Source organism: Cervus canadensis, chromosome 9 (genome assembly GCF_019320065.1).
Source record: "Cervus canadensis isolate Bull #8, Minnesota chromosome 9, ASM1932006v1, whole genome shotgun sequence".
Lineage (NCBI taxonomy): Eukaryota > Metazoa > Chordata > Mammalia > Artiodactyla > Cervidae > Cervus > Cervus canadensis.
Genome location: NC_057394.1, coordinates 82,167,038 through 82,185,446, shown reverse-complemented (window position 1 = coordinate 82,185,446; position 18,409 = coordinate 82,167,038). Strand labels below are relative to the sequence as shown.

Genomic DNA, 18,409 nt, shown 5'->3' with positions numbered 1-18,409 from the left:
GGCCCAGTTTTAGCAAGAATCCTGCTGTCAGTGTAGTGAGACCTCCTCCCCCTTGAGGTCTGAGTAACCTCCACGTCTGACCAAAGTCCTCCCCGCCCACCCTTGACACCTGAGCACCCTGGCCTGCTGTCAGCAAGTCAGTTCAGCCGGGGTCCCTGCCCTTGATGCCTCATTAATTTGCCATCCACTGACTCTCCTCTGTTTGCTCATTGGCTATAAATGCCCAGCTCTCTGTGCTGTATTCTGAGTTAAGCCAGATCTCTTCCACAATTGCAATAGGTATCAAGTCCTAAGTAAAGGCTTCCTTACTATTTCAGTAAGTGTCAGGGTAATTTTTTCTTTAACCAATACTGTGAGTTTGAACAAGTCACACAACTTCAGTTTTCTCATCTCATCAATCCACTAACATAGGGTCTCTTAGACATTGTCACCAGCCTGAATCAACCCCAAATGGACCAAGCGCTTTAGCACCCTGTACCTAGAACTGTTTCTTCAGCTCCCTAGGGGACAGGTGCCCCAAATCTGGTCCACCTCTCCATATCCTGGAACCTCTTTGCACGGCAACACACTGACACTCCAGAGGTCCCCTGGACACAACAGAAGGAAACCAATCCCAAAGCAGCCTTCAACAAGGGTGACCAGGGACTTCCCTGATGGTCCAGTGGCTAAGACTACACACTCGGGGGACCCAGGTTCCATCCCTGGTCAGGGAACTAGAGCCCACATGCAACTAAGAGTTCACATACCGTAACTACAGAGTTCGCATGCTGCAACTAAGATGCAATGCAGCTAAATTAATTAATTTTTTTTAAAAAATGAGTAATACCAACTCAATTTTTAGTTTAATATTCAGATGGTATAGTCAATAATATACCTGCTTTTATCTTAGCGTAACATTTTATATTGCTTATCACACAGATAATCTTCTTTTCCTGAATACCCACATAAAGCCAGTGGGCTGGGAAGGCTTTGCGTGTTAACGCAGTGGGTAAGAACAAGCCCCATGGCCCACACACGCCCCCTGAGCACTCATGATACAGTGCCTAAGATCAAGCCCACCCCAGATCCTTTTTAGTTTTAAAAATTATTATCTTGCCCCCTGAACAAAAAGACCAGGCAATCAAGTTTTACACAGTAAGGGTCTTAATGAGACAAGTTTTAAATATCTTAATAAAAATGTGTTTATAAAATAATCTTAAGATGCTTTGATTATGAACACATACTCTATGTATTAATAAATGCTGCTGTATGCAGTCACTGACATTTTAGCTTTAAGGAAATTATAAGTTCTGAGGAAATTCTAAAGAGCCCAAAACCTACAGGATGTAAATCTCTGCAAAGATATTCTCAAAGTTAATTTATACTTTGTTCTAGCTATAAATAGACTTGAGCACCTAGTGACTGCAAAGATGATCCAATCTGTTGGGTTTTTTTCACTGTCTCTTAGATGCTTCAAGTCAATCTTAATTGTTGAAAATATATACTTAGTGTCAGCATCAAAGAGTCTCACTGCTATTTAAAATAAATTCATACATGAAATTATTTCTAACAAATCTGCTAATTGATAAACTGAATGAAAATGAGTTCACATTTAAATAGAAAAAAAAAATCTATTTTCAAAACAAGAGGAAAGCACTATATGGAAGCAGTTTAGAAGGTAAAAAAAAAAAAAGAAACAATCCACAGAAAATACTGTGATACCACTTGTATGGTGCTACATGAGGGTTCCTCTCTCAAGCTTAAACAATTTAGTGTCAGAAATAGCGAGAACATTCATCTCAGATGACTTCTTATAATATTAGAAATAATCAAAAGTTCCAGTTTGTCAAAACTCAAACCCATTAAGTACAGAGACTTCTGTACCTGTGTTATTCTCACATATGAATGACAATCAGTCACAAGTTAATACTGATTTGTTAAGAAGCAAGTTCTATTGAAAAAGTTACTCTTGAACTTCCTCTGTCTAAAGAATAAAGGTTTTCAAAAGGTAAATGAGAAAAACAAATATTGGGTCTTCCCAATGTTTCAAATTGGAAAGTCAAATTTAAAAAGTTCTTTTATTCGTCGATGTCATTGGATGTGAGGACTTACCTGGTCTCTATGGCCCTAACTTTTTGATCATTGAACACACTATTTGAATACAGCCATCAAAAATCAATCAAAGAGTATTTTGTTTTAAGAAAAAAGGAAAACAGAGAAATTTAAGGGGTAATTCTACATATCATTGATACTATCTATTTTTGCATATACCCTCAAGCTTATAAAATAGGTTCCTATAAAATAGCAACTAAATTTGTGGAAAGGAGAAAATGTTATCTTTTATCTTCATAGTTTATAAAGGAAAAGCAGAAAGTCCTCTCTCTTCTCTCAGCTTATCTGATACGATGCCAAGTACTTGACAGTTGTTATTTAATATTTTCCAAAAATCACAGGCCAGTGGAAGGCACCAATACATACATTTTATGAGAGAGAAAACAGGACACATCGAGTCAATTGTCCACGGTAAGAGCCATACCAGGAAACAGAACCCAGAACCATCTGGGAAATGGAAGGAGTGATTGCCACCCCACAGTACAAGTATCACCCACACAGTCCCCATTAGAACCAACGTGTCTGGGGTTGATTCACTTTCACCTTGACAGAGCTTCCCTCTGCTTTTGCCAACGTATGTCTCCTATGGGAAAACCCAGCAAGCCTTGAATCTCAGTGCAAAGTGCCGTAATTTAAAACATTCACTCATTTACCTATTATCCTGGGTCTCCATTATCACTTGTCCTGGAATATCTGTCTGGGAAAACCATGAAAATATTTTTCCTCCTTCCAAGTTGTTCCTGTAAGCGTGGACGCCAGTCCAGCTCGCCTGGCCTGCGGAAGGGCTGTTTCCCCCTCAGCGTCCATTCATCATCTGATGTGGGAAAGCATCGCTGTGTTCGGTGTTTGCGCTCCTCACAGCAGGGCTGTCCCGTCCGTGTCGCCTCCCTGGGTTACGCCTGCTGATCAGCAGCCCACGGGCCTTCTCCAGGTAAAATTGATCAGCTAATGGGTTCTAGCTTTTCCCCAAAGTAAAGAGGAGCTATTTTCATCTGAGAACCTTCTGTATTTCTTTCTGCAGGAGGTGGGGAAGATGTTGTGGATGTTCTTGGGCCCCGTGATCCTCGCCCTCATCTCAGCAGATGTACGATACTCCCTGGCGAGCACCCTTCTCCTTGCTCTGGTGACACCTGCATCTTGGCATCACTTCTGGAATCCTGAAAGAAAACCAAGGAAGGGTTAAAAAAGGAATAGGGGAAAGTCCTCCCAGTAAAGGCACAGATGAGGCAGCTCCTTGTGGCCGACAGCCACGGTGCTGAGCTCCAGGGACTTTCTAATTATAAGCTGCTGGTTGTGTCGGAGCCCTGCCTAGGAGCATGGCACCTGGTCTCCACTCACCACCGGCAGACACACATTGTAACCGCACATGGCCGTCGCTATAAATAAAAACACGCCTACTTAACTTAGTTCCATGTTCTCACTCCTCATTCCCCCAGCATTTCTCCTCATCCCTCCAGTTCCCTGGCTTCTTCCAAGTGGAATATGTGCTTCGCACAATGTACCTTTTCTCAGGAACAGCACCCCAAGACCCAAGCCTGTGACTTTACACATTATAACTCACATCTGAAAGTGAAACATCTATGCTTAATAAAAAAGAGTATTTTACTAGCAATATACTTAAGAACCATGGGTGCCTGCAACAGCCTAACACGTTAAGAAATAAACCAGAAGGAAAAAAAAAAATGACAAACTTTGACAACCAGGCTAAGTCAGAGGGATGCATGAGACTGAATTTTCTACCCACTCCTGCAAGTATCATGGTTACAAATCCTTTATAATATCCAAGGCACCCTCTTAGGCATGATGGCATTTCTTTGGGGGAGACAGCTGTGTGAAAGCAGGAACCTTTCACACATCTGTGAAACACCAACCTAAGAAACACCAACTCTGCTGGTGGTGAGGGGAAACCAGGTGCCATGTTCCTAGGCAGGGCTCCGATGCAACCAGCAGTTTATAATTAGAAAGTCCCTGGAGCTCAGAACCACGGAGCTTAGAAACACGAAGCTAAGTGGTGGTGTTTCAGATGCTCGACTAGGAAGTGAGGGGCGGAAAATAAGAAAACCAGCTGCTGACTTATTCTGTTTTTGCTACCCAGCAATGTTGCCTTGTAGACAAAAGTAATATAGAGATCATATTCTAAGCTATATTTAGATCATTAGAGATTCTTGGATTCATGAAAATCCAGGGAAGAAACTGAAGACTCACTGAAAATTCTTCCCCAAACACTTCCCTAGTGACTTGGTATCATAAAAATATCCCTGGGTGCCATGAGTGAGTGAGATTAATGGAAACAAACCCATCCAAAATCTTATTCCTCTTTTATATGAAATCATATATCAAATGGGCTTCCCTAGTGGCTCAGATGGTAAAGAATCCACCTGCAGTGTGGGAGACCTGGGTTCGATCCCTGGGTTGGGAAGATCCCCTGGAGAAGGGAAAGGCTACCCACTCCAGTATTCTGGCCTGGAGAATTCCATGGACTGTATAGTCCATGGGGCTGCAAAGAGTCAGACACAACTGAGAGACTATCACTTTCATTTTCAGTTTCTGTCATCTGGGATGTTAACTAACCTCGTATCACCTGGCACATTTGATAAACTTGCTAAACAGCAAAGAGACTCATGGCAAATTATTATAACTTTCCTCCAGATGGACAATGGATCATCATTACAAAAAAATAAGAAAGAACAATCTTTGGGTCGTTTTTCCTAAATAACTCTGAGCTGCAATGAATGCACATTACACGCGTTTTTTTGCCATCATTTCTAGCACGATACAGCGACTTTCCCCAGCATATTATTATGGTCAGGATACCGTCTTTCTCCTGACCCCTACTGTGCTGCCGTCTGAACGGTTTTGTCGAAGGGAGAAATGCACTGAAGATGTGCCCCCCTGTATCCATGCTGGGACCCAAGAACCACCATGTCCTAACCGCTCATGACCGCTCGCTAGCAATCCCATCTTCAGTTTTAGTATCACTTCTGTTATGAACATCTGACCCACAATTTGGAATTCCAGAAACTATCTCCCTTTTTTGGACACTGAGCCATTTGTGCATGTGTGTGCCCAGGACTTGTCTTACTCCCTGATTATTCAAAGCTCATCCTCTGTGGCTGAACAACTATACTTGCTAGTGACCATGCAAGTGGGTAAGAGAAGGCAGTGAACTGCCTGGGACATCAGTTTCCCACATGGTAGTCACAGATTATAGTCATTTCATAATGTTTCTCATATTTGAGATGAAGCATACCATTCTGAGGATCTTTGGCCTACTATGTATCACCTCTTTGATTATTTACTTAATGTTTTTCTTTCTTAAAATAACCCTCTACTTAAATAAATGTATTATAAAAGGAAACTTTCCACCCACAATATAAATGGAAACCCAGTACCACTTTCCACAAATAGAGGGTAGCTCTAAAAATAAACAAAAGGAACACAAAAGTAATCTTATTAAATTCTGGTTGAAGCAAGTGCCCACGAAAAACACTGAGGCTTTGACTTGCTCCTTCCTCATTATAGAGGGTGTTTTGTAGATTTATGGGACATTTATTGCCTTCAATAATTTCATTCAGGAAAATGAATGACTGAAAATTAAGTATCCATTTCAAGACTTTAGAAAAAAGATTATGGGGATAAATCCAAAGAAAATAAGATTGAGAGTAGATAAGAGTAGAATTAACAAAATAGAAAACAAAGATACAATGGAAAGTGAGTTATTTTAAAAGTCTAATAAAATTGGCCAATTTGCAGCAAGAATGATCAAGATAAAATAAGTAACATACATAATATATACATATATATAGGGATGAAAATGGGATGCATCAGGAATTTAAAAGATAACAGAATATTATTTTTTAAATTTCATTTATTTATTTATTTTTGCTCATGCCCATGTGGCTTGCAAGATCTTACATCTCCTACCAGGAAGTGGCTACATTCTGTACTTCCCAGGTGGCGCTAGTGGTAGAGAACCTGCCTGCCAATGCAGGAGGTGCAAGAGACATGGGTTCCATCCCTGGGTCAGGAAGATCCCCTGGGGTAGGGAATGGCAACCCACTCCAATATTCTTGACTGGAAAATCCCATAGACAAGAAGAGCCTGTCCGGCTACAGTCCATGGGGTCCTACACTCCATGGGGTCACAAAGAGTCGGACATGACTGAAGTGACTTAGCATGTCACCAGGAATTGAACTCAGACCCTCGGCAGTGAAAGTGCAGAGTCCTAACCACTGGACCACCAGGGAATCCCCTAAAAATAACTCTAAGGTAATGAATTTTCAAACTTTGAAAACAGACAAATTATTAGAAAAATATAAAGTACCAGACAAATTCAAGAAACAAGTCAATCCAAAATAGTTTCATTCACTGATATTTAAAATCTCTCCAAAGGGAAAACATTAGGCTAGATGGTTTTACTGGAAAGATGTACCAAATATTCAATAAGCAAGGTAACTCTAAAACAACAAAGTCTACCAGAAAACATAAAAACAGACAATATACCCAAATAATGTCATCTTTCTGATAATATTCCCAAATCCAGTTATCTAAACCAGATTGGCACAGTATGCAAAAGGAAAATTACTGACAAATGTCATTCATAAACACAAATACAAAAATTCTAAATACATATTAGCAAGCTGAATGCAGCATATATAGTATAATAATACAAGATAATAGTCTATGACCAAATTGATTGGGCTTATCAGAGGATCAAATTCCATACCCATTAAAGACCTTCTGTCAAATAGGAAAGAAAACAAAAAACATTTAGTAAAGAGGAAATAGATGGGAACTTCTTAATGAGCAAACCTCACACTGGGCTATCTCTGTGTCTAGTAAACATTTCACTGTACAGGGACAGGAGGTGGGGGGAATCATCACCTTTCACAGGTGGGACATTCAAAAAGTATTTCAGACAAGTCAACAGAATTAATGATGGAGTTGATCCAGATTACTGACAGAAGTTCAACTGTATTTCTACATACCAGCAAAAGTTTTTTTAAGGTATTTTTAGAGACAACCATTTATAATATCAAGGGGAAAAAAGTTACCTTGGAATAATTATAACAAAAAACTTGTATAAAAATTTTACGTAGAAAATCTATAAACTTGAACAAAAGACACCCTTTAAACGTGGTGATATGTACATGATACAGGGCAGGAAGGCTCAATATCACTGAAATATCCCCTCTCCTCCAATTGGTCTTTTAATTCAAAGACATTCCAATCAAAATCCCAACAACCTTTCAAAATAAAATTTGAAATTCTAAAAGTTCTATGGGAAAACAAGGGGATAAGAATAAAGACAGTCCTTCAGAAGTATGAGGGGAAAGATTTGCTTTGCTAAATAGCAAACTGTAAAAAAAAACTGTAATACCTGAGTTGGTAAGGTATTCAAACAGAAACAATCAAAAGGTATAAAGCTCAGAAACAGATCCTTGCATTAATGGAAACTTGATACGCGACAGAGGTGTTGGTAGAGTACAGTGGGGAAAGCTGGACCATTCAAGAAATGTTACGGGACAAGTGCTTACCCACCTGGAAATAGAAATGTATTTGAACCTCACAGTGCACACAAGTATCAATTCAAGGGGATTAAGGGCATAAGTGAGACAATCACACCGTAAAGTTTCTAGGAAGAAATATAACCCAATATCCTCATGACCTCAGGGTAGAAATGAACTCCTTAAACAGCAGATAGAAAGCACTAACCACAGAAGAAAAAGATGACTACATTCAAACCACATTAAAAAGATGAACATCTCAAGCTACAAACATCAGGAGAACATACTTGCCACACAGATAATCAACAGAGAACTCTTGAAAATAAAAAAGAAACTACCTCAAAGGAAAGTGGGCAAAAGAGTCTAATTTATACACACTCTTTTGCATGCATAGTATTTCCATTTAATAATGGTAAAAATTAAACATCTACTATATTGTGTCTTCAGCATGAGATAATGTTGAAAATACATTTATAACATGATAGAGTAGTACATAATGACATCTTTGTTTGAAGTAGTATCTTTAATATCTTTCATTTATTATCATAATAGCTGTTCATTAAGAATGAGGTACAGATGGACTAATAGACTCAACATAACAAGGTTTTTAAAAAGAGGAAAGAAAGGGGAGGGGAGGCAAGCAGAGAAGAGATTTGCAGAAAGGGTCACCCTTGCATTGCACCTCATTTTATTGCCTTTGTGAGGAGCATCTATTCATTCCCTAAACACCACTCATGCCCTCTCTTCTTATCAAGGTATGCACCCAAGGCCTTGTGAAACTTCCCTGAGAACTTACTCCCCAAGCATTCAAAGTATTCCTCAGGGTTCCCAAGACCCCCTCAGTACCAATAGATCCTTCTTCATTCATATGAAATTCTGCACATGGTATTTAAATAATACTATTTATTTAATAGTATTAAATAGGGGAGAAAAATTTGCTACCTCCAACTGTATCTCTTTGACCTGAGAATGAATTTGGCTGATAAGCCACATAGATGGACCTGTAGGTTATCATACTAAGTTAAGTAAGTCAGAAAGGAAAAGACAAATACTGGACAAATACTGTATGACATCACTTATATGTGGACTCTAAAATGTCACACAAGTGAACTTATTTACGAAACAGACTGATAGATGTAGAGAACAGACCTGTGGTTGTTAACAGAAAGGGCAGTCAGGGAGGGATGGACTGGGAGTTTGGGGTTAGTAGATGCAAACTAGGACTTCCCTCATAGCTCAGTCGGTAAAGAATCTGTCTGCAATGCCGGAGACCTGGGTTCGATTTCTGGGTCAGGAAGATCCTCTGGAGAAGCAAATGGCAACCCACTCCAGTATTCTCACCTGGAGAATCCCATGGGCAGAGGAGCATGGCAGGCATTCATGGGATCACAGCTGTTGGACACGACTTAGCAACTAAATCACCAGAGGTGCAAACCATTATATATAGGATGGATAAACTACAAGGTCCTACTGTGATATACATATATATATGTGATATATATGTATATATATATATGTGATATATATGTATATATATAAAATATCCTGTGATAAACCATGATGGAAAAGAAGATGAAAAAATATATATATATACATATTTATGAATGTATAATTGAATCACTTTATCACCTAAGGACTGATTTCCCTTAGGATTGACTAGTTGGATCTCCTTACAGTCCAAGGGCCTCTCAAGAATCTTCTCCAACAACATAGTTCAAAAGCATCAATTCTTTGGCGCTCAGCTTTCTCTATGGTCCTTCTTTCACATCCATACATGACTACTGGAAAATTTAGGCTGATGCTTTGCAAGGCCCCAAAGACTCAGGAAGAAGCTCTGACCTTCTCAGTAACTATCTAAAGGAACGCAGAGCGTCTATTCCAGGATGGGCCATCACCGTGCAGAACTGTGGTATGAACTAGGCACATGGACAGGGAGGACCCTGCAGAGTCTGTCTGCTGCAGTTCATTGTCCCATTGTCCCAGTCCATGTCCCACTGTCGCTGCCTGGTCCAGCAAACAGCTGTTTACCAACGTTTGCTTTCCTATCTTCGGGTCAGTTGCCTTCCTCCCCTTTGAAGTCCCAAACCACTACTGCCATTACCCTGTCTTTAGCGGAAGATGGTACTTAAGTTGAGGGCTCTGGCCATTTCAGTGAACTATTCAGTTCCTGGGTCTCTCCATGTATCTGTGTTTGTCACTCAATCGTGTCTGACTCTTTGCGACCCCATGGACTGTAGCCCGCCAGGCTCCTCTGTCCATAGGATTTTCTAGTCAAGACTACTGGAATGGGCTGCCATTTCTTTCTTAAGGGGATCCTCCCAACCCAGGGATTGAACCTGGGTCTCCTGCATTGCAGGCAGATTCTTTCTATCTGAGCCAGACTCCTTAATAAAATTTTGTTTGATTTTCTCACCTTAATCCTCAGACAAAGCAGCAGAACTTAGAAGGTAAACGAAAATTTCTTCCATATAGTTTCCTCATTTTACAGGTTAAGACACCAAAGCTAAAAGAGGTTAGAGGCTGTGCCCTACACCCTATGGGCAAAAGAAGGGGACAAGATGACAGATGTCCTCAGGACCTGTCAATGTCGGTTTACTGAGATGTTAGCTCTGCAGGTGGGTTGCGAGGCAGCAAGTGAGTCACACCTTCAAGAGCATCTGGGGACACCAGGAAGTGACCCAGCCCCAGCAGACCTCTCTGCCCCAGGTAGGGGATTTCAACAATAAACCAGGCTACTTTCACAGAATAACACTGAAAAACATAGAGCACATCAACATTTACAAAGCCTTTGTTACATATTACTTTACTTATTCTCATGATTACTCTGTGCAATCCCAGATCAAAATATGTAGACAAAAGAAATATTAAAATGTCTTAATTCTCAGTATGTGATCCACACACACACACTCACACCTTTATTCAGTTCAACAAATATCCATTTCTTGGTGTGCGGTGGCCAAACAGTATATATATGCAGATAAATGAACACATCTCTCCCTATAATTAAGTGTACGTGTGTGTGTGTGTGTGTTAGTCGTTCAGTTATGTCTGACTCTTTGTGACCCCACAGACTGTAGCCCACCAGGCTTCTCTGTCTGTGGGATTCTCCAGGCAAGAATACTAGAGTGGATTGCCATTCCCTTCTCCAAATTAAGTGTATATTTATTGCTATTTCATCCTTATTGTTTTAAACTACAGAAATGTTTTGTTCCTTGCTGACTACCACTATATAGGATTTTTATACTCTATGTTTAACGTTTCTATTGTATATAAATCTCCATCTGATAATCAATCCATTTTTGAGTGCTTCAGTATACCACACGTTTACTTCTATAAATCCTTTACAATGACAATACATGGAAGATAAAAGCTACTAGCCTTTCTTATGGCATCTAATATGATTGAACAGCAGCCTAATGCAATTTTAAACATAAGAAATATAAACATTCAAACTATCCATACTAATAAATTTGACAGTTCTTCAATAAGAAAAATCAGATTAATCATGATATGTTAAATCTAGGGTTTTTCTTTTTACTGCTTTCACGATAACTTTGTCTTTATTTCATTAACATGGTCAAGAATATTAGAATATCCTAAATTCTGAGTACAGTGGAAATGTTACTGATAGTAAAACTGTAATGTAGTGTGGTAAGATTACCTTGCAGAGTTGCAGTGTTTTTAATTTGTTAGAGTGATTTCATAGACACTGTCTTGTTTCAGTCTCATAACAGCCTAATGAATTGGTAGGAAATTATTAATTTCATTTTACAGTTAAGGAAATTGGTGTCCAGGAAAGTCAAGCACCAGCTCAAGGACTTAAACTAAGGCTTTTACTCCATCTCTTACCTTAGTCCTGCTATTGACTGCCTGACACAATAAAGACACTGAACTATTACATCCTTCTCTGCCCATACATTTCCCCAAAGGGGAAGAAAGCTGCCCCTCTCGTATCACTGAAGGTGGAGGCCACGGCTTGGGAATCACATAATCTCTCGTGCCCCGCCTTCCTCACGGTGGCCCAGGACAGTCTGCCCCATCCACGCAGAGTCATCGCAAAGATGGGCCTGAACGACCTCTACAAGTACCTAATGAACTGCAGGCCAGTCCCGCACCTACGAGACGCCAGTCTTTGCTCATGGAATATTCTCTAACACACGAAGGGACATGACAAGCTCACGGCCTCTGCCCACTGACCCTTGTCCTTCTCTGACGCATCAGGGGCCAAACAGTTGGTAGCCTACAACGGCGATTAGGGAACCGGCCTGGCGGTCGGCCCTGGCCAGCTGTGGAATCCACACATTTGGCCTCGTCGCCCAAAGCCACTGCCCACGGCTAATACAAGCACAGCGTGTCCATCCAGCTAAAACACCCTGCTTTGGCAGCCCGGCTCTCCCATAGCAGGTGGGGTTGGCACCATATATGATCTCATTCAAGGAGCAGGAAAGAAGCATGCCAGCTCCACTTAACCAAGGCGAACATTTCTTTGAGTTGCTCTACTTGAAACAGAAACAGACCGGACACCCAGGTTTTAAATCATGACCACGTGACTGAGGGTCGTGTCTGAGGAAGTGGGGATTCGAGGGGGCCCCTCCCCCTTCACTGTTCTCAACAACCCTGAGCTCTACCTGTCTCAACTGCGCCAGTCTCCCTAGAAACAGTCTTTTCACCCCTTTATAGCAAAGACTCAAGCCAGAAGAGCCTTCAGAGACCTCCTGCAAATAGAACACACATTCCTCTAAAGATGAGAATTAAAAATCAGCATTACTTTTCATCATGCTTGACCAGACACATTCACACACAGCTAAATCCTCTGTGATATGCTGAAAAATTCACCCTTGAAAGTCCCTAATGTTACAGAAACAAGGAGCCAATGCACACAGACTCCTGACCCACAGGAGCCTCCACTGGAATTACCCTGGGAATAACAGTATTGCTCTCCTCGCTGTCAGAGCAAAACATGAGTCAGCACAGACTTGAAAAAGGCATCTTTGCAAAACAGAGAAGTCAGATTAATTCACCTTGTAAATCAAGAGCCCAAAATGTAAGACAAAGGAAGAACTGCAGCTGTTATTAATAACTGCCTGGGCACGGTCTACTGTAGAGAAGGTCATGGTCACTACAGCCATTACGTGACCCCAGATAAACATCCCTGAAATGGAATATTTACATAATATGCTTTACAGAGCCCAGACGTGGAGTTAAAGGTGACAGATACTTATTATGTAGGGTGTTTGAGGGTGTGTCCTGTGTGCCTGCTCAGTCGTGTCTGACTCTTTGCGGCCCCATGGACTGCAGGCTCCTCTGTCCATGGGGATTCTCCAGGCAAGAGTACTGGATTGGGTTGCCATTTCCTTCTCCATGGGATCTTTCCAACCCAGGGATTGAATCCGTGTCTTAAGTCTGCTGCACTGCAGGCAGATCTTTACCACTGGCACCACCTGGGAAGCCCTCATGTGTGTGTGTGTGCGCGCTTAAAGATTTCCAGTAGAATGTACTCCAGAAAAAATATCATATATCAAATCTAATAAGAAAAATGTATAAATTATCCCCTCATGTGTCCCAAGGGTTCTCTTCCGTGTTGTACAAACCTTCCTCGTCTTTGCAAGGAGGTCCTCCAGAATGTCTTGTTCACCTTTGCCTCCCCTGGTCAGATGCAAGGCCGTGGATACAGAAGGTATTCAATAGAGAATGAATCATTTCATCACTCTGGCCATTTCCAGGTAACAAGAGACATCTATACTTTCACAGCGTGTCTTGAATCGAGTGGATCTAGTCTTAGCTTTTGGTCCATCAGAGGGCAGAGCTAATTGTTGGAGACAAGGATTTAGAGGGGCTACCACTGGAATAAGCTCCCCAGAGTCTCAGATTGACCTTTAAAAAGTTCAATTATCTTCCAAGTTTATACAAAACTGATATGCCGTATGGGTGAATTGTACAGTATGTGAATGATATCTCAATAAAACTGTTACTTTTTTTTAGATTTTTCTTTAATGTGGACTATTTTTAAAGTCTTTATTGAATTCATTACAATACTGCTTCTGTTTTATGTTTTGGTGTTTTGGCGAGGATCTTAGCTCCCAGGCCAGAGATGGAACCCACACCACCCGCACTGGAACGTGAAGTCTTAACCACTGGACCACTGGGGAAGTCCCTCAATAAAGCTTTTAAAAATCACATATTAAAAATACATTATATGATTGAAATAGATCTCATTTGATATTATCTAATATTATTATTATCTGACTTTTTGATGGGAAAAGTAATACGCACTCATTCACTGGAAAACCCAAGTTTCTCTAGAAGCCTGGGGGAGGGGACTTCGCCCACCTGACATCTGACAGTGGTGGGGTGAGGTGGGGGGTGCGGTCATTGAGCAATTAGTCCATTTAAGGAGGAGGAAATTGAGCCTCTGTGAGATGAAGCATCAAAGCTAGTCTCACGTGGAGTCAGTTTTAAACCATGTTTATCTGACTCCAAATAAATATATTTAAAATCTTGGGTTTTTTTTTTTTCCAGTCATTAGCAGGGCCTCTGGGGAACATGAGGTGACTGGGACACACTCTTCAGGATCAGAACCTTCTTAGGATAATCATAGGGTTTAAACCTTTCATAGACAAAAGCTTTAGTCAATAAACCCAGGGAGATGGTTGGCATGTTATACGAAACTGACAAAGATTGGATGTAATTTATATTGTAAGTTTAGAAACCTAACAAATTAGTATCTTTATGCCCAATGAAATGAAATGTTAGTCACTCAGTTGTGTCCAACTCTTTTCGACCCCATGGACTGTAGCCCACCAGGCTCCTGGGTCCATGGGATTCTCCAGGCAAGAATACTGGAGTGGGTTGCCATTTCCTTCTCCAATGAAGTAACCATTATTTGTCAAGTAAGGTTCTGCTTATATAGGGGTGCCAGATTTAGCAAGTAAAAATATGCCTAGTTAAATCTGAATTTCAAACAAATAATTTTTTTTAGATTATGTTTATCTTATACAATAGTTTCTGTAATTCCATCTGGTAACCCTATTAGGACTTTTTTAGTGGTTAAATGCATCATTGAGTTAAAAACAAGGAGAAAGACTGAACCTCTATTCATATGGTAAAATAGTGCACAAATTCCAGATGCAGCAAAAATCCAAACTTCTCTCTAGGACTTAGTACTTTAATGAAATAATAAGTTCTAATAAGTTTAAATGATCACCCATAAAAATATTCAAGCAGCTTTGACTTTTTTTCTTAATGTCATTTCAGAACACGTGAAAAGGCTATGTGAACAGCAGAGCCCATATTTTCTGGACTAGATGACAGACTGGTGGTCTCAGCCAGAGCAGAATACTGAAAACAGACATTTGTCTGGATGGAACATTGCTGTAAGTAAACCACCAATGACCCAAACAAGACAGAGAAGCCCTGTGGCATCCTGGGCTTCACATGGCCCTGACCTCTGGGTGCCCTGATGCAGGGCCCCATGGTGCAGGAGTCAGTATTCAGGGAGGGAGGCTGATCTCAGTGCTCACTGACGTCCAGCGAGGAAAGCGAAACTGGAGACTGTCCCGTCAACCCCCTCTTTCTACAAATCAGGAATGGTTGGGCCTCTACTCTGTCTTAATTTTACATTTAATAATCTGCAAAATGGGCTGCCTGCTTCATAAGGCTGCCGTGAGAATGAAGAGAGGCAGCAAGCATGAAATCGTGGTATTTGATGGAATAATTGTTACAAACTGAGTATGTCAGGCCTTGAAGAAAATGTAAAGACGGTCTACAACATACATCTCACCTCAGAGCTGAGGTTAAATGACTCTCCAATTAGCACTGAGAGAAGTCAAGGCTGAGGCAGGGCCACGCCCCTGATGCCCAGGCCGTGGCCCTTCCCACCTCCTCGTGTCTCCTGAGGCGCGGGCACAACGGCCCATCCTGACTGCAGTCTGACACAAGGCGCTCAGTGTGGAGTTTCAGGGAGGCAAAGGTGGTGAGGAGAAAGGAGAAAGGCACATAAAATAGAAACTGAAGCAGTCCCAGCACTGGCAGTAGGAAAAGCAGGTTACCACCCTGGTTGTCCACCATCAGAACCACCATAGGAACTGTTCTCATTTCCAGTTTGGCGCCCTTTACATCATTCACTTAGAGGTCCTCAGTTGGACTCATGGCAAGACTGTCGATGTCCTCAATTCTGCCATCACTCAGGACTTAAAGGGACCTAGGGAAAGGGAATGGGCCCCTCCTCCTCCAGCAGAACACACCTGTGCCGACATGGAAATGTCTGCATCACTTTTACAAGAGATCCTTCCCTCTGTCTCTCTCAGTCGTGTCCAACTCTCTGCAACCCCATGGACTGTAGCCCGCCAGGCTCCTCTATCTGTGGGATCCTCCAGGCACGAATACTGGAATGGGTTGCCATGCCCCCCTCCAGGGGATCTTCCCAACCCAGGGATCAAACCCATGTTACCTGCATTGGCAGGTGGATTCTTTTACCTACACTGAGCCACCTGGGAAACCCTAAGGGATCCTTATCAAGTACTGAGTATGTTTTATGTACTCAGAGCTGATTAAGAAGCACCTGGTCAAATGATCATTTCAAAATCCATTCCTTCAGGGACATGGTAGAGAATCCTCTTCAGCCTGCTTCCCCAAGGATGGGTGGACAGGTAGCTGGGTGAATTGAATGGGAAAATGACAAAACATCCCCTGAGTAGCTACATCTGTGCCAAGGATGGTGCTGGGTGCCTTCAGACGAACTAGCTCATCTCAATCCTAGAAAATTGTGTGAACAACTGCCATCATCTCTAGCATAGGAAGGAAATGAGGCTCGCAGAAGCTGAGGGGGTTTTCGGGGTCTGCAGAGCTGAGATCTGAACCCAAGTCTTCCGAGAGCAAACCCAGCATAGAGCAACACGAGATGTGCTGATGTAAGCCAACCTTGTCTTAAAGTAAGGCTGTCATGAGGCTTCTCTTCCTATCATGTGAAGAACAGAAAACACCATTTTAATCATGGAAAAGATCTCGAAAACCAAACAAGGAGCCAGGAAGATATGGGAGTATGGTTGGTTTGAAAGAGAAACTGAAGGAGCCTTGACCTCGACAGAAAAGGAGTAGTTTGGCTAGGCAAAAAGCCAGGAAGGTAAAGAAAGGATGAAGGGACGGCCACGAGAGGAAGGAGGACAAGGAGCTGGGTGTCATTTGTCCGTGATGTGGAAGAAGACTTTGCGGCAAGATTAGGGAAAGACAGCCAGTTAGTCCTGAGTAAAACCAGTAGGACGTGATGCCCATGCACTAACCTAATACATGCCTTGTTATCGATGTATACAGCTTTAAGAAACAACATGAGCGATCTGCCTTCCAAGTGACAAATAAAATGAGGTTGAGGATCTATCACTCCCATCCGCACTGGAGAAGTCAGAGCTCCCTGGGTTTATAACTCCAGGGAGCACATGGGGTTGACCTGCATTCCTCCTTTTATCCAAACAGGCTCTCCTCGCACAGGGAAGACAAAGTCACACAAAATTAAAGCCCAAACACTGGCACGTCAGAAGCAAACCCAGCCCTCTTTACCGAGGTATCAACCTTGTTTTAAGAAACAAAAGAAGCAAGAGATTTTTCGTTGTTGTTAAAACTGGGATACTCTTTCTAAGAACTTAAGGATCACTGATTAAAATATAATTTAATAACTAGGATAAACGTGGTCCACTCAAAGCAGGGTGCTCCAATATTGCTATGTAAGATAACTGGGTGACATGTGTGGACTCATTTCAGGGCGTGCAGTTTAAAGGAGGACAATTGCTCTACATCAAGCTGGAAGGCACTTGGGGGATCCCGCTTTACAATTCAACAGGACACTCCCGGGCCCACACTCCATGTTACAGCAAAGGCTCCTTTGTGAGCAGACCCACAAGCCGGGCTGGAAATGAAAATGACAAAGCCGGGCTGTCTGAGCATCTCGGCGGGGGCGGGTCGCCTCGCCCACCGCCGCAGGCTGCGGCCCAGACTTGGGGGAGTGGAGAAAGGGCCCCTTCCTCGCCGCGGCCAGGGGCGCTCAAGAAGCGCCCCAGTCCTCTCCGAAGGCGGCTCCGGCATCGGCCGCAGGGCTGGGCGCCTCCCCCCGCCCCGCGGGGCCCGCACTCCCGGGCCCCCTGCGGGCCCCCAGCCGGGGCCTCACGCGCTCACCGGGGCTGCCAGCGCCGCGTCCGCCTTTTGTTGTCCTTGTGTCCCGTCAGCGGGTCCGGCGCGACTGGCCCCGCAGCCGCGCTGGTCCAGGCCCCAAGCCGGTGCCGCAGTCAGCAGCCCGCCCTCCCCACCCGCACGCATGCTTTTTTTTTTTTTTTTCTTTTTAAAGAGATAGAACCATCCCCAACCTCGGGTGTCGATAACGCTGCACCAGGCGGCCTGCAGGCTCGGGCTGGCGACACAGACCACAGAGAGTCCGCTGTCCCTTCTCTTTTGACTGCAGAGCTTCATTCCGAGAGAGGCACGGCTGCAGGAGGTCATCTCCGCTGGACCTGGGGAGACCTAGGGCCGAGGTCGCCTTAGACAAGTCATTTGCAGGTGGCATTTTCCCACGGAAAACAGAGAGTCCCAGTCCATGTCCAGTCTGGAAATCCTGTAATTTACTAGAATCACCTAGAAAAACACCAGCCGCATACTTGCTGCTGAAACACAATAAATACACCGTATGTGCCTTGCAGGTTCTAGTTCACAAGGTGCTTTCTGTATTTTATTTGGATTTGAGTAAGAGGTCCCAAAGGTTAAAAGGAAAAAAAACATTCACTCAAAATACTTTGTAAACTGTGAAATGCTCTCCAGCTGTCAGAAGC

At 42.6% G+C, this 18,409-nt stretch overlaps 1 protein-coding gene across 1 annotated transcript in view; it reads right to left on the bottom strand.

Moving 5' to 3' along the window:
• Window positions 1-17,886, bottom strand: part of SACS (sacsin molecular chaperone) — a 77,562-nt gene extending 59,676 nt beyond the window's left edge. Inside the window, exons 1-2 of the mRNA XM_043477601.1 lie at window positions 17,763-17,886; window positions 2,745-3,248 (exon numbers count right to left, since the gene is read on the bottom strand). Coding sequence (XP_043333536.1) covers window positions 2,745-2,764 — 20 coding nt within the window. The 5' untranslated portion in view covers window positions 2,765-3,248; window positions 17,763-17,886. The remainder of the gene's footprint in view (window positions 1-2,744; window positions 3,249-17,762) is intronic.
• Between the last annotated feature and the right edge of the window lie 523 nt (window positions 17,887-18,409).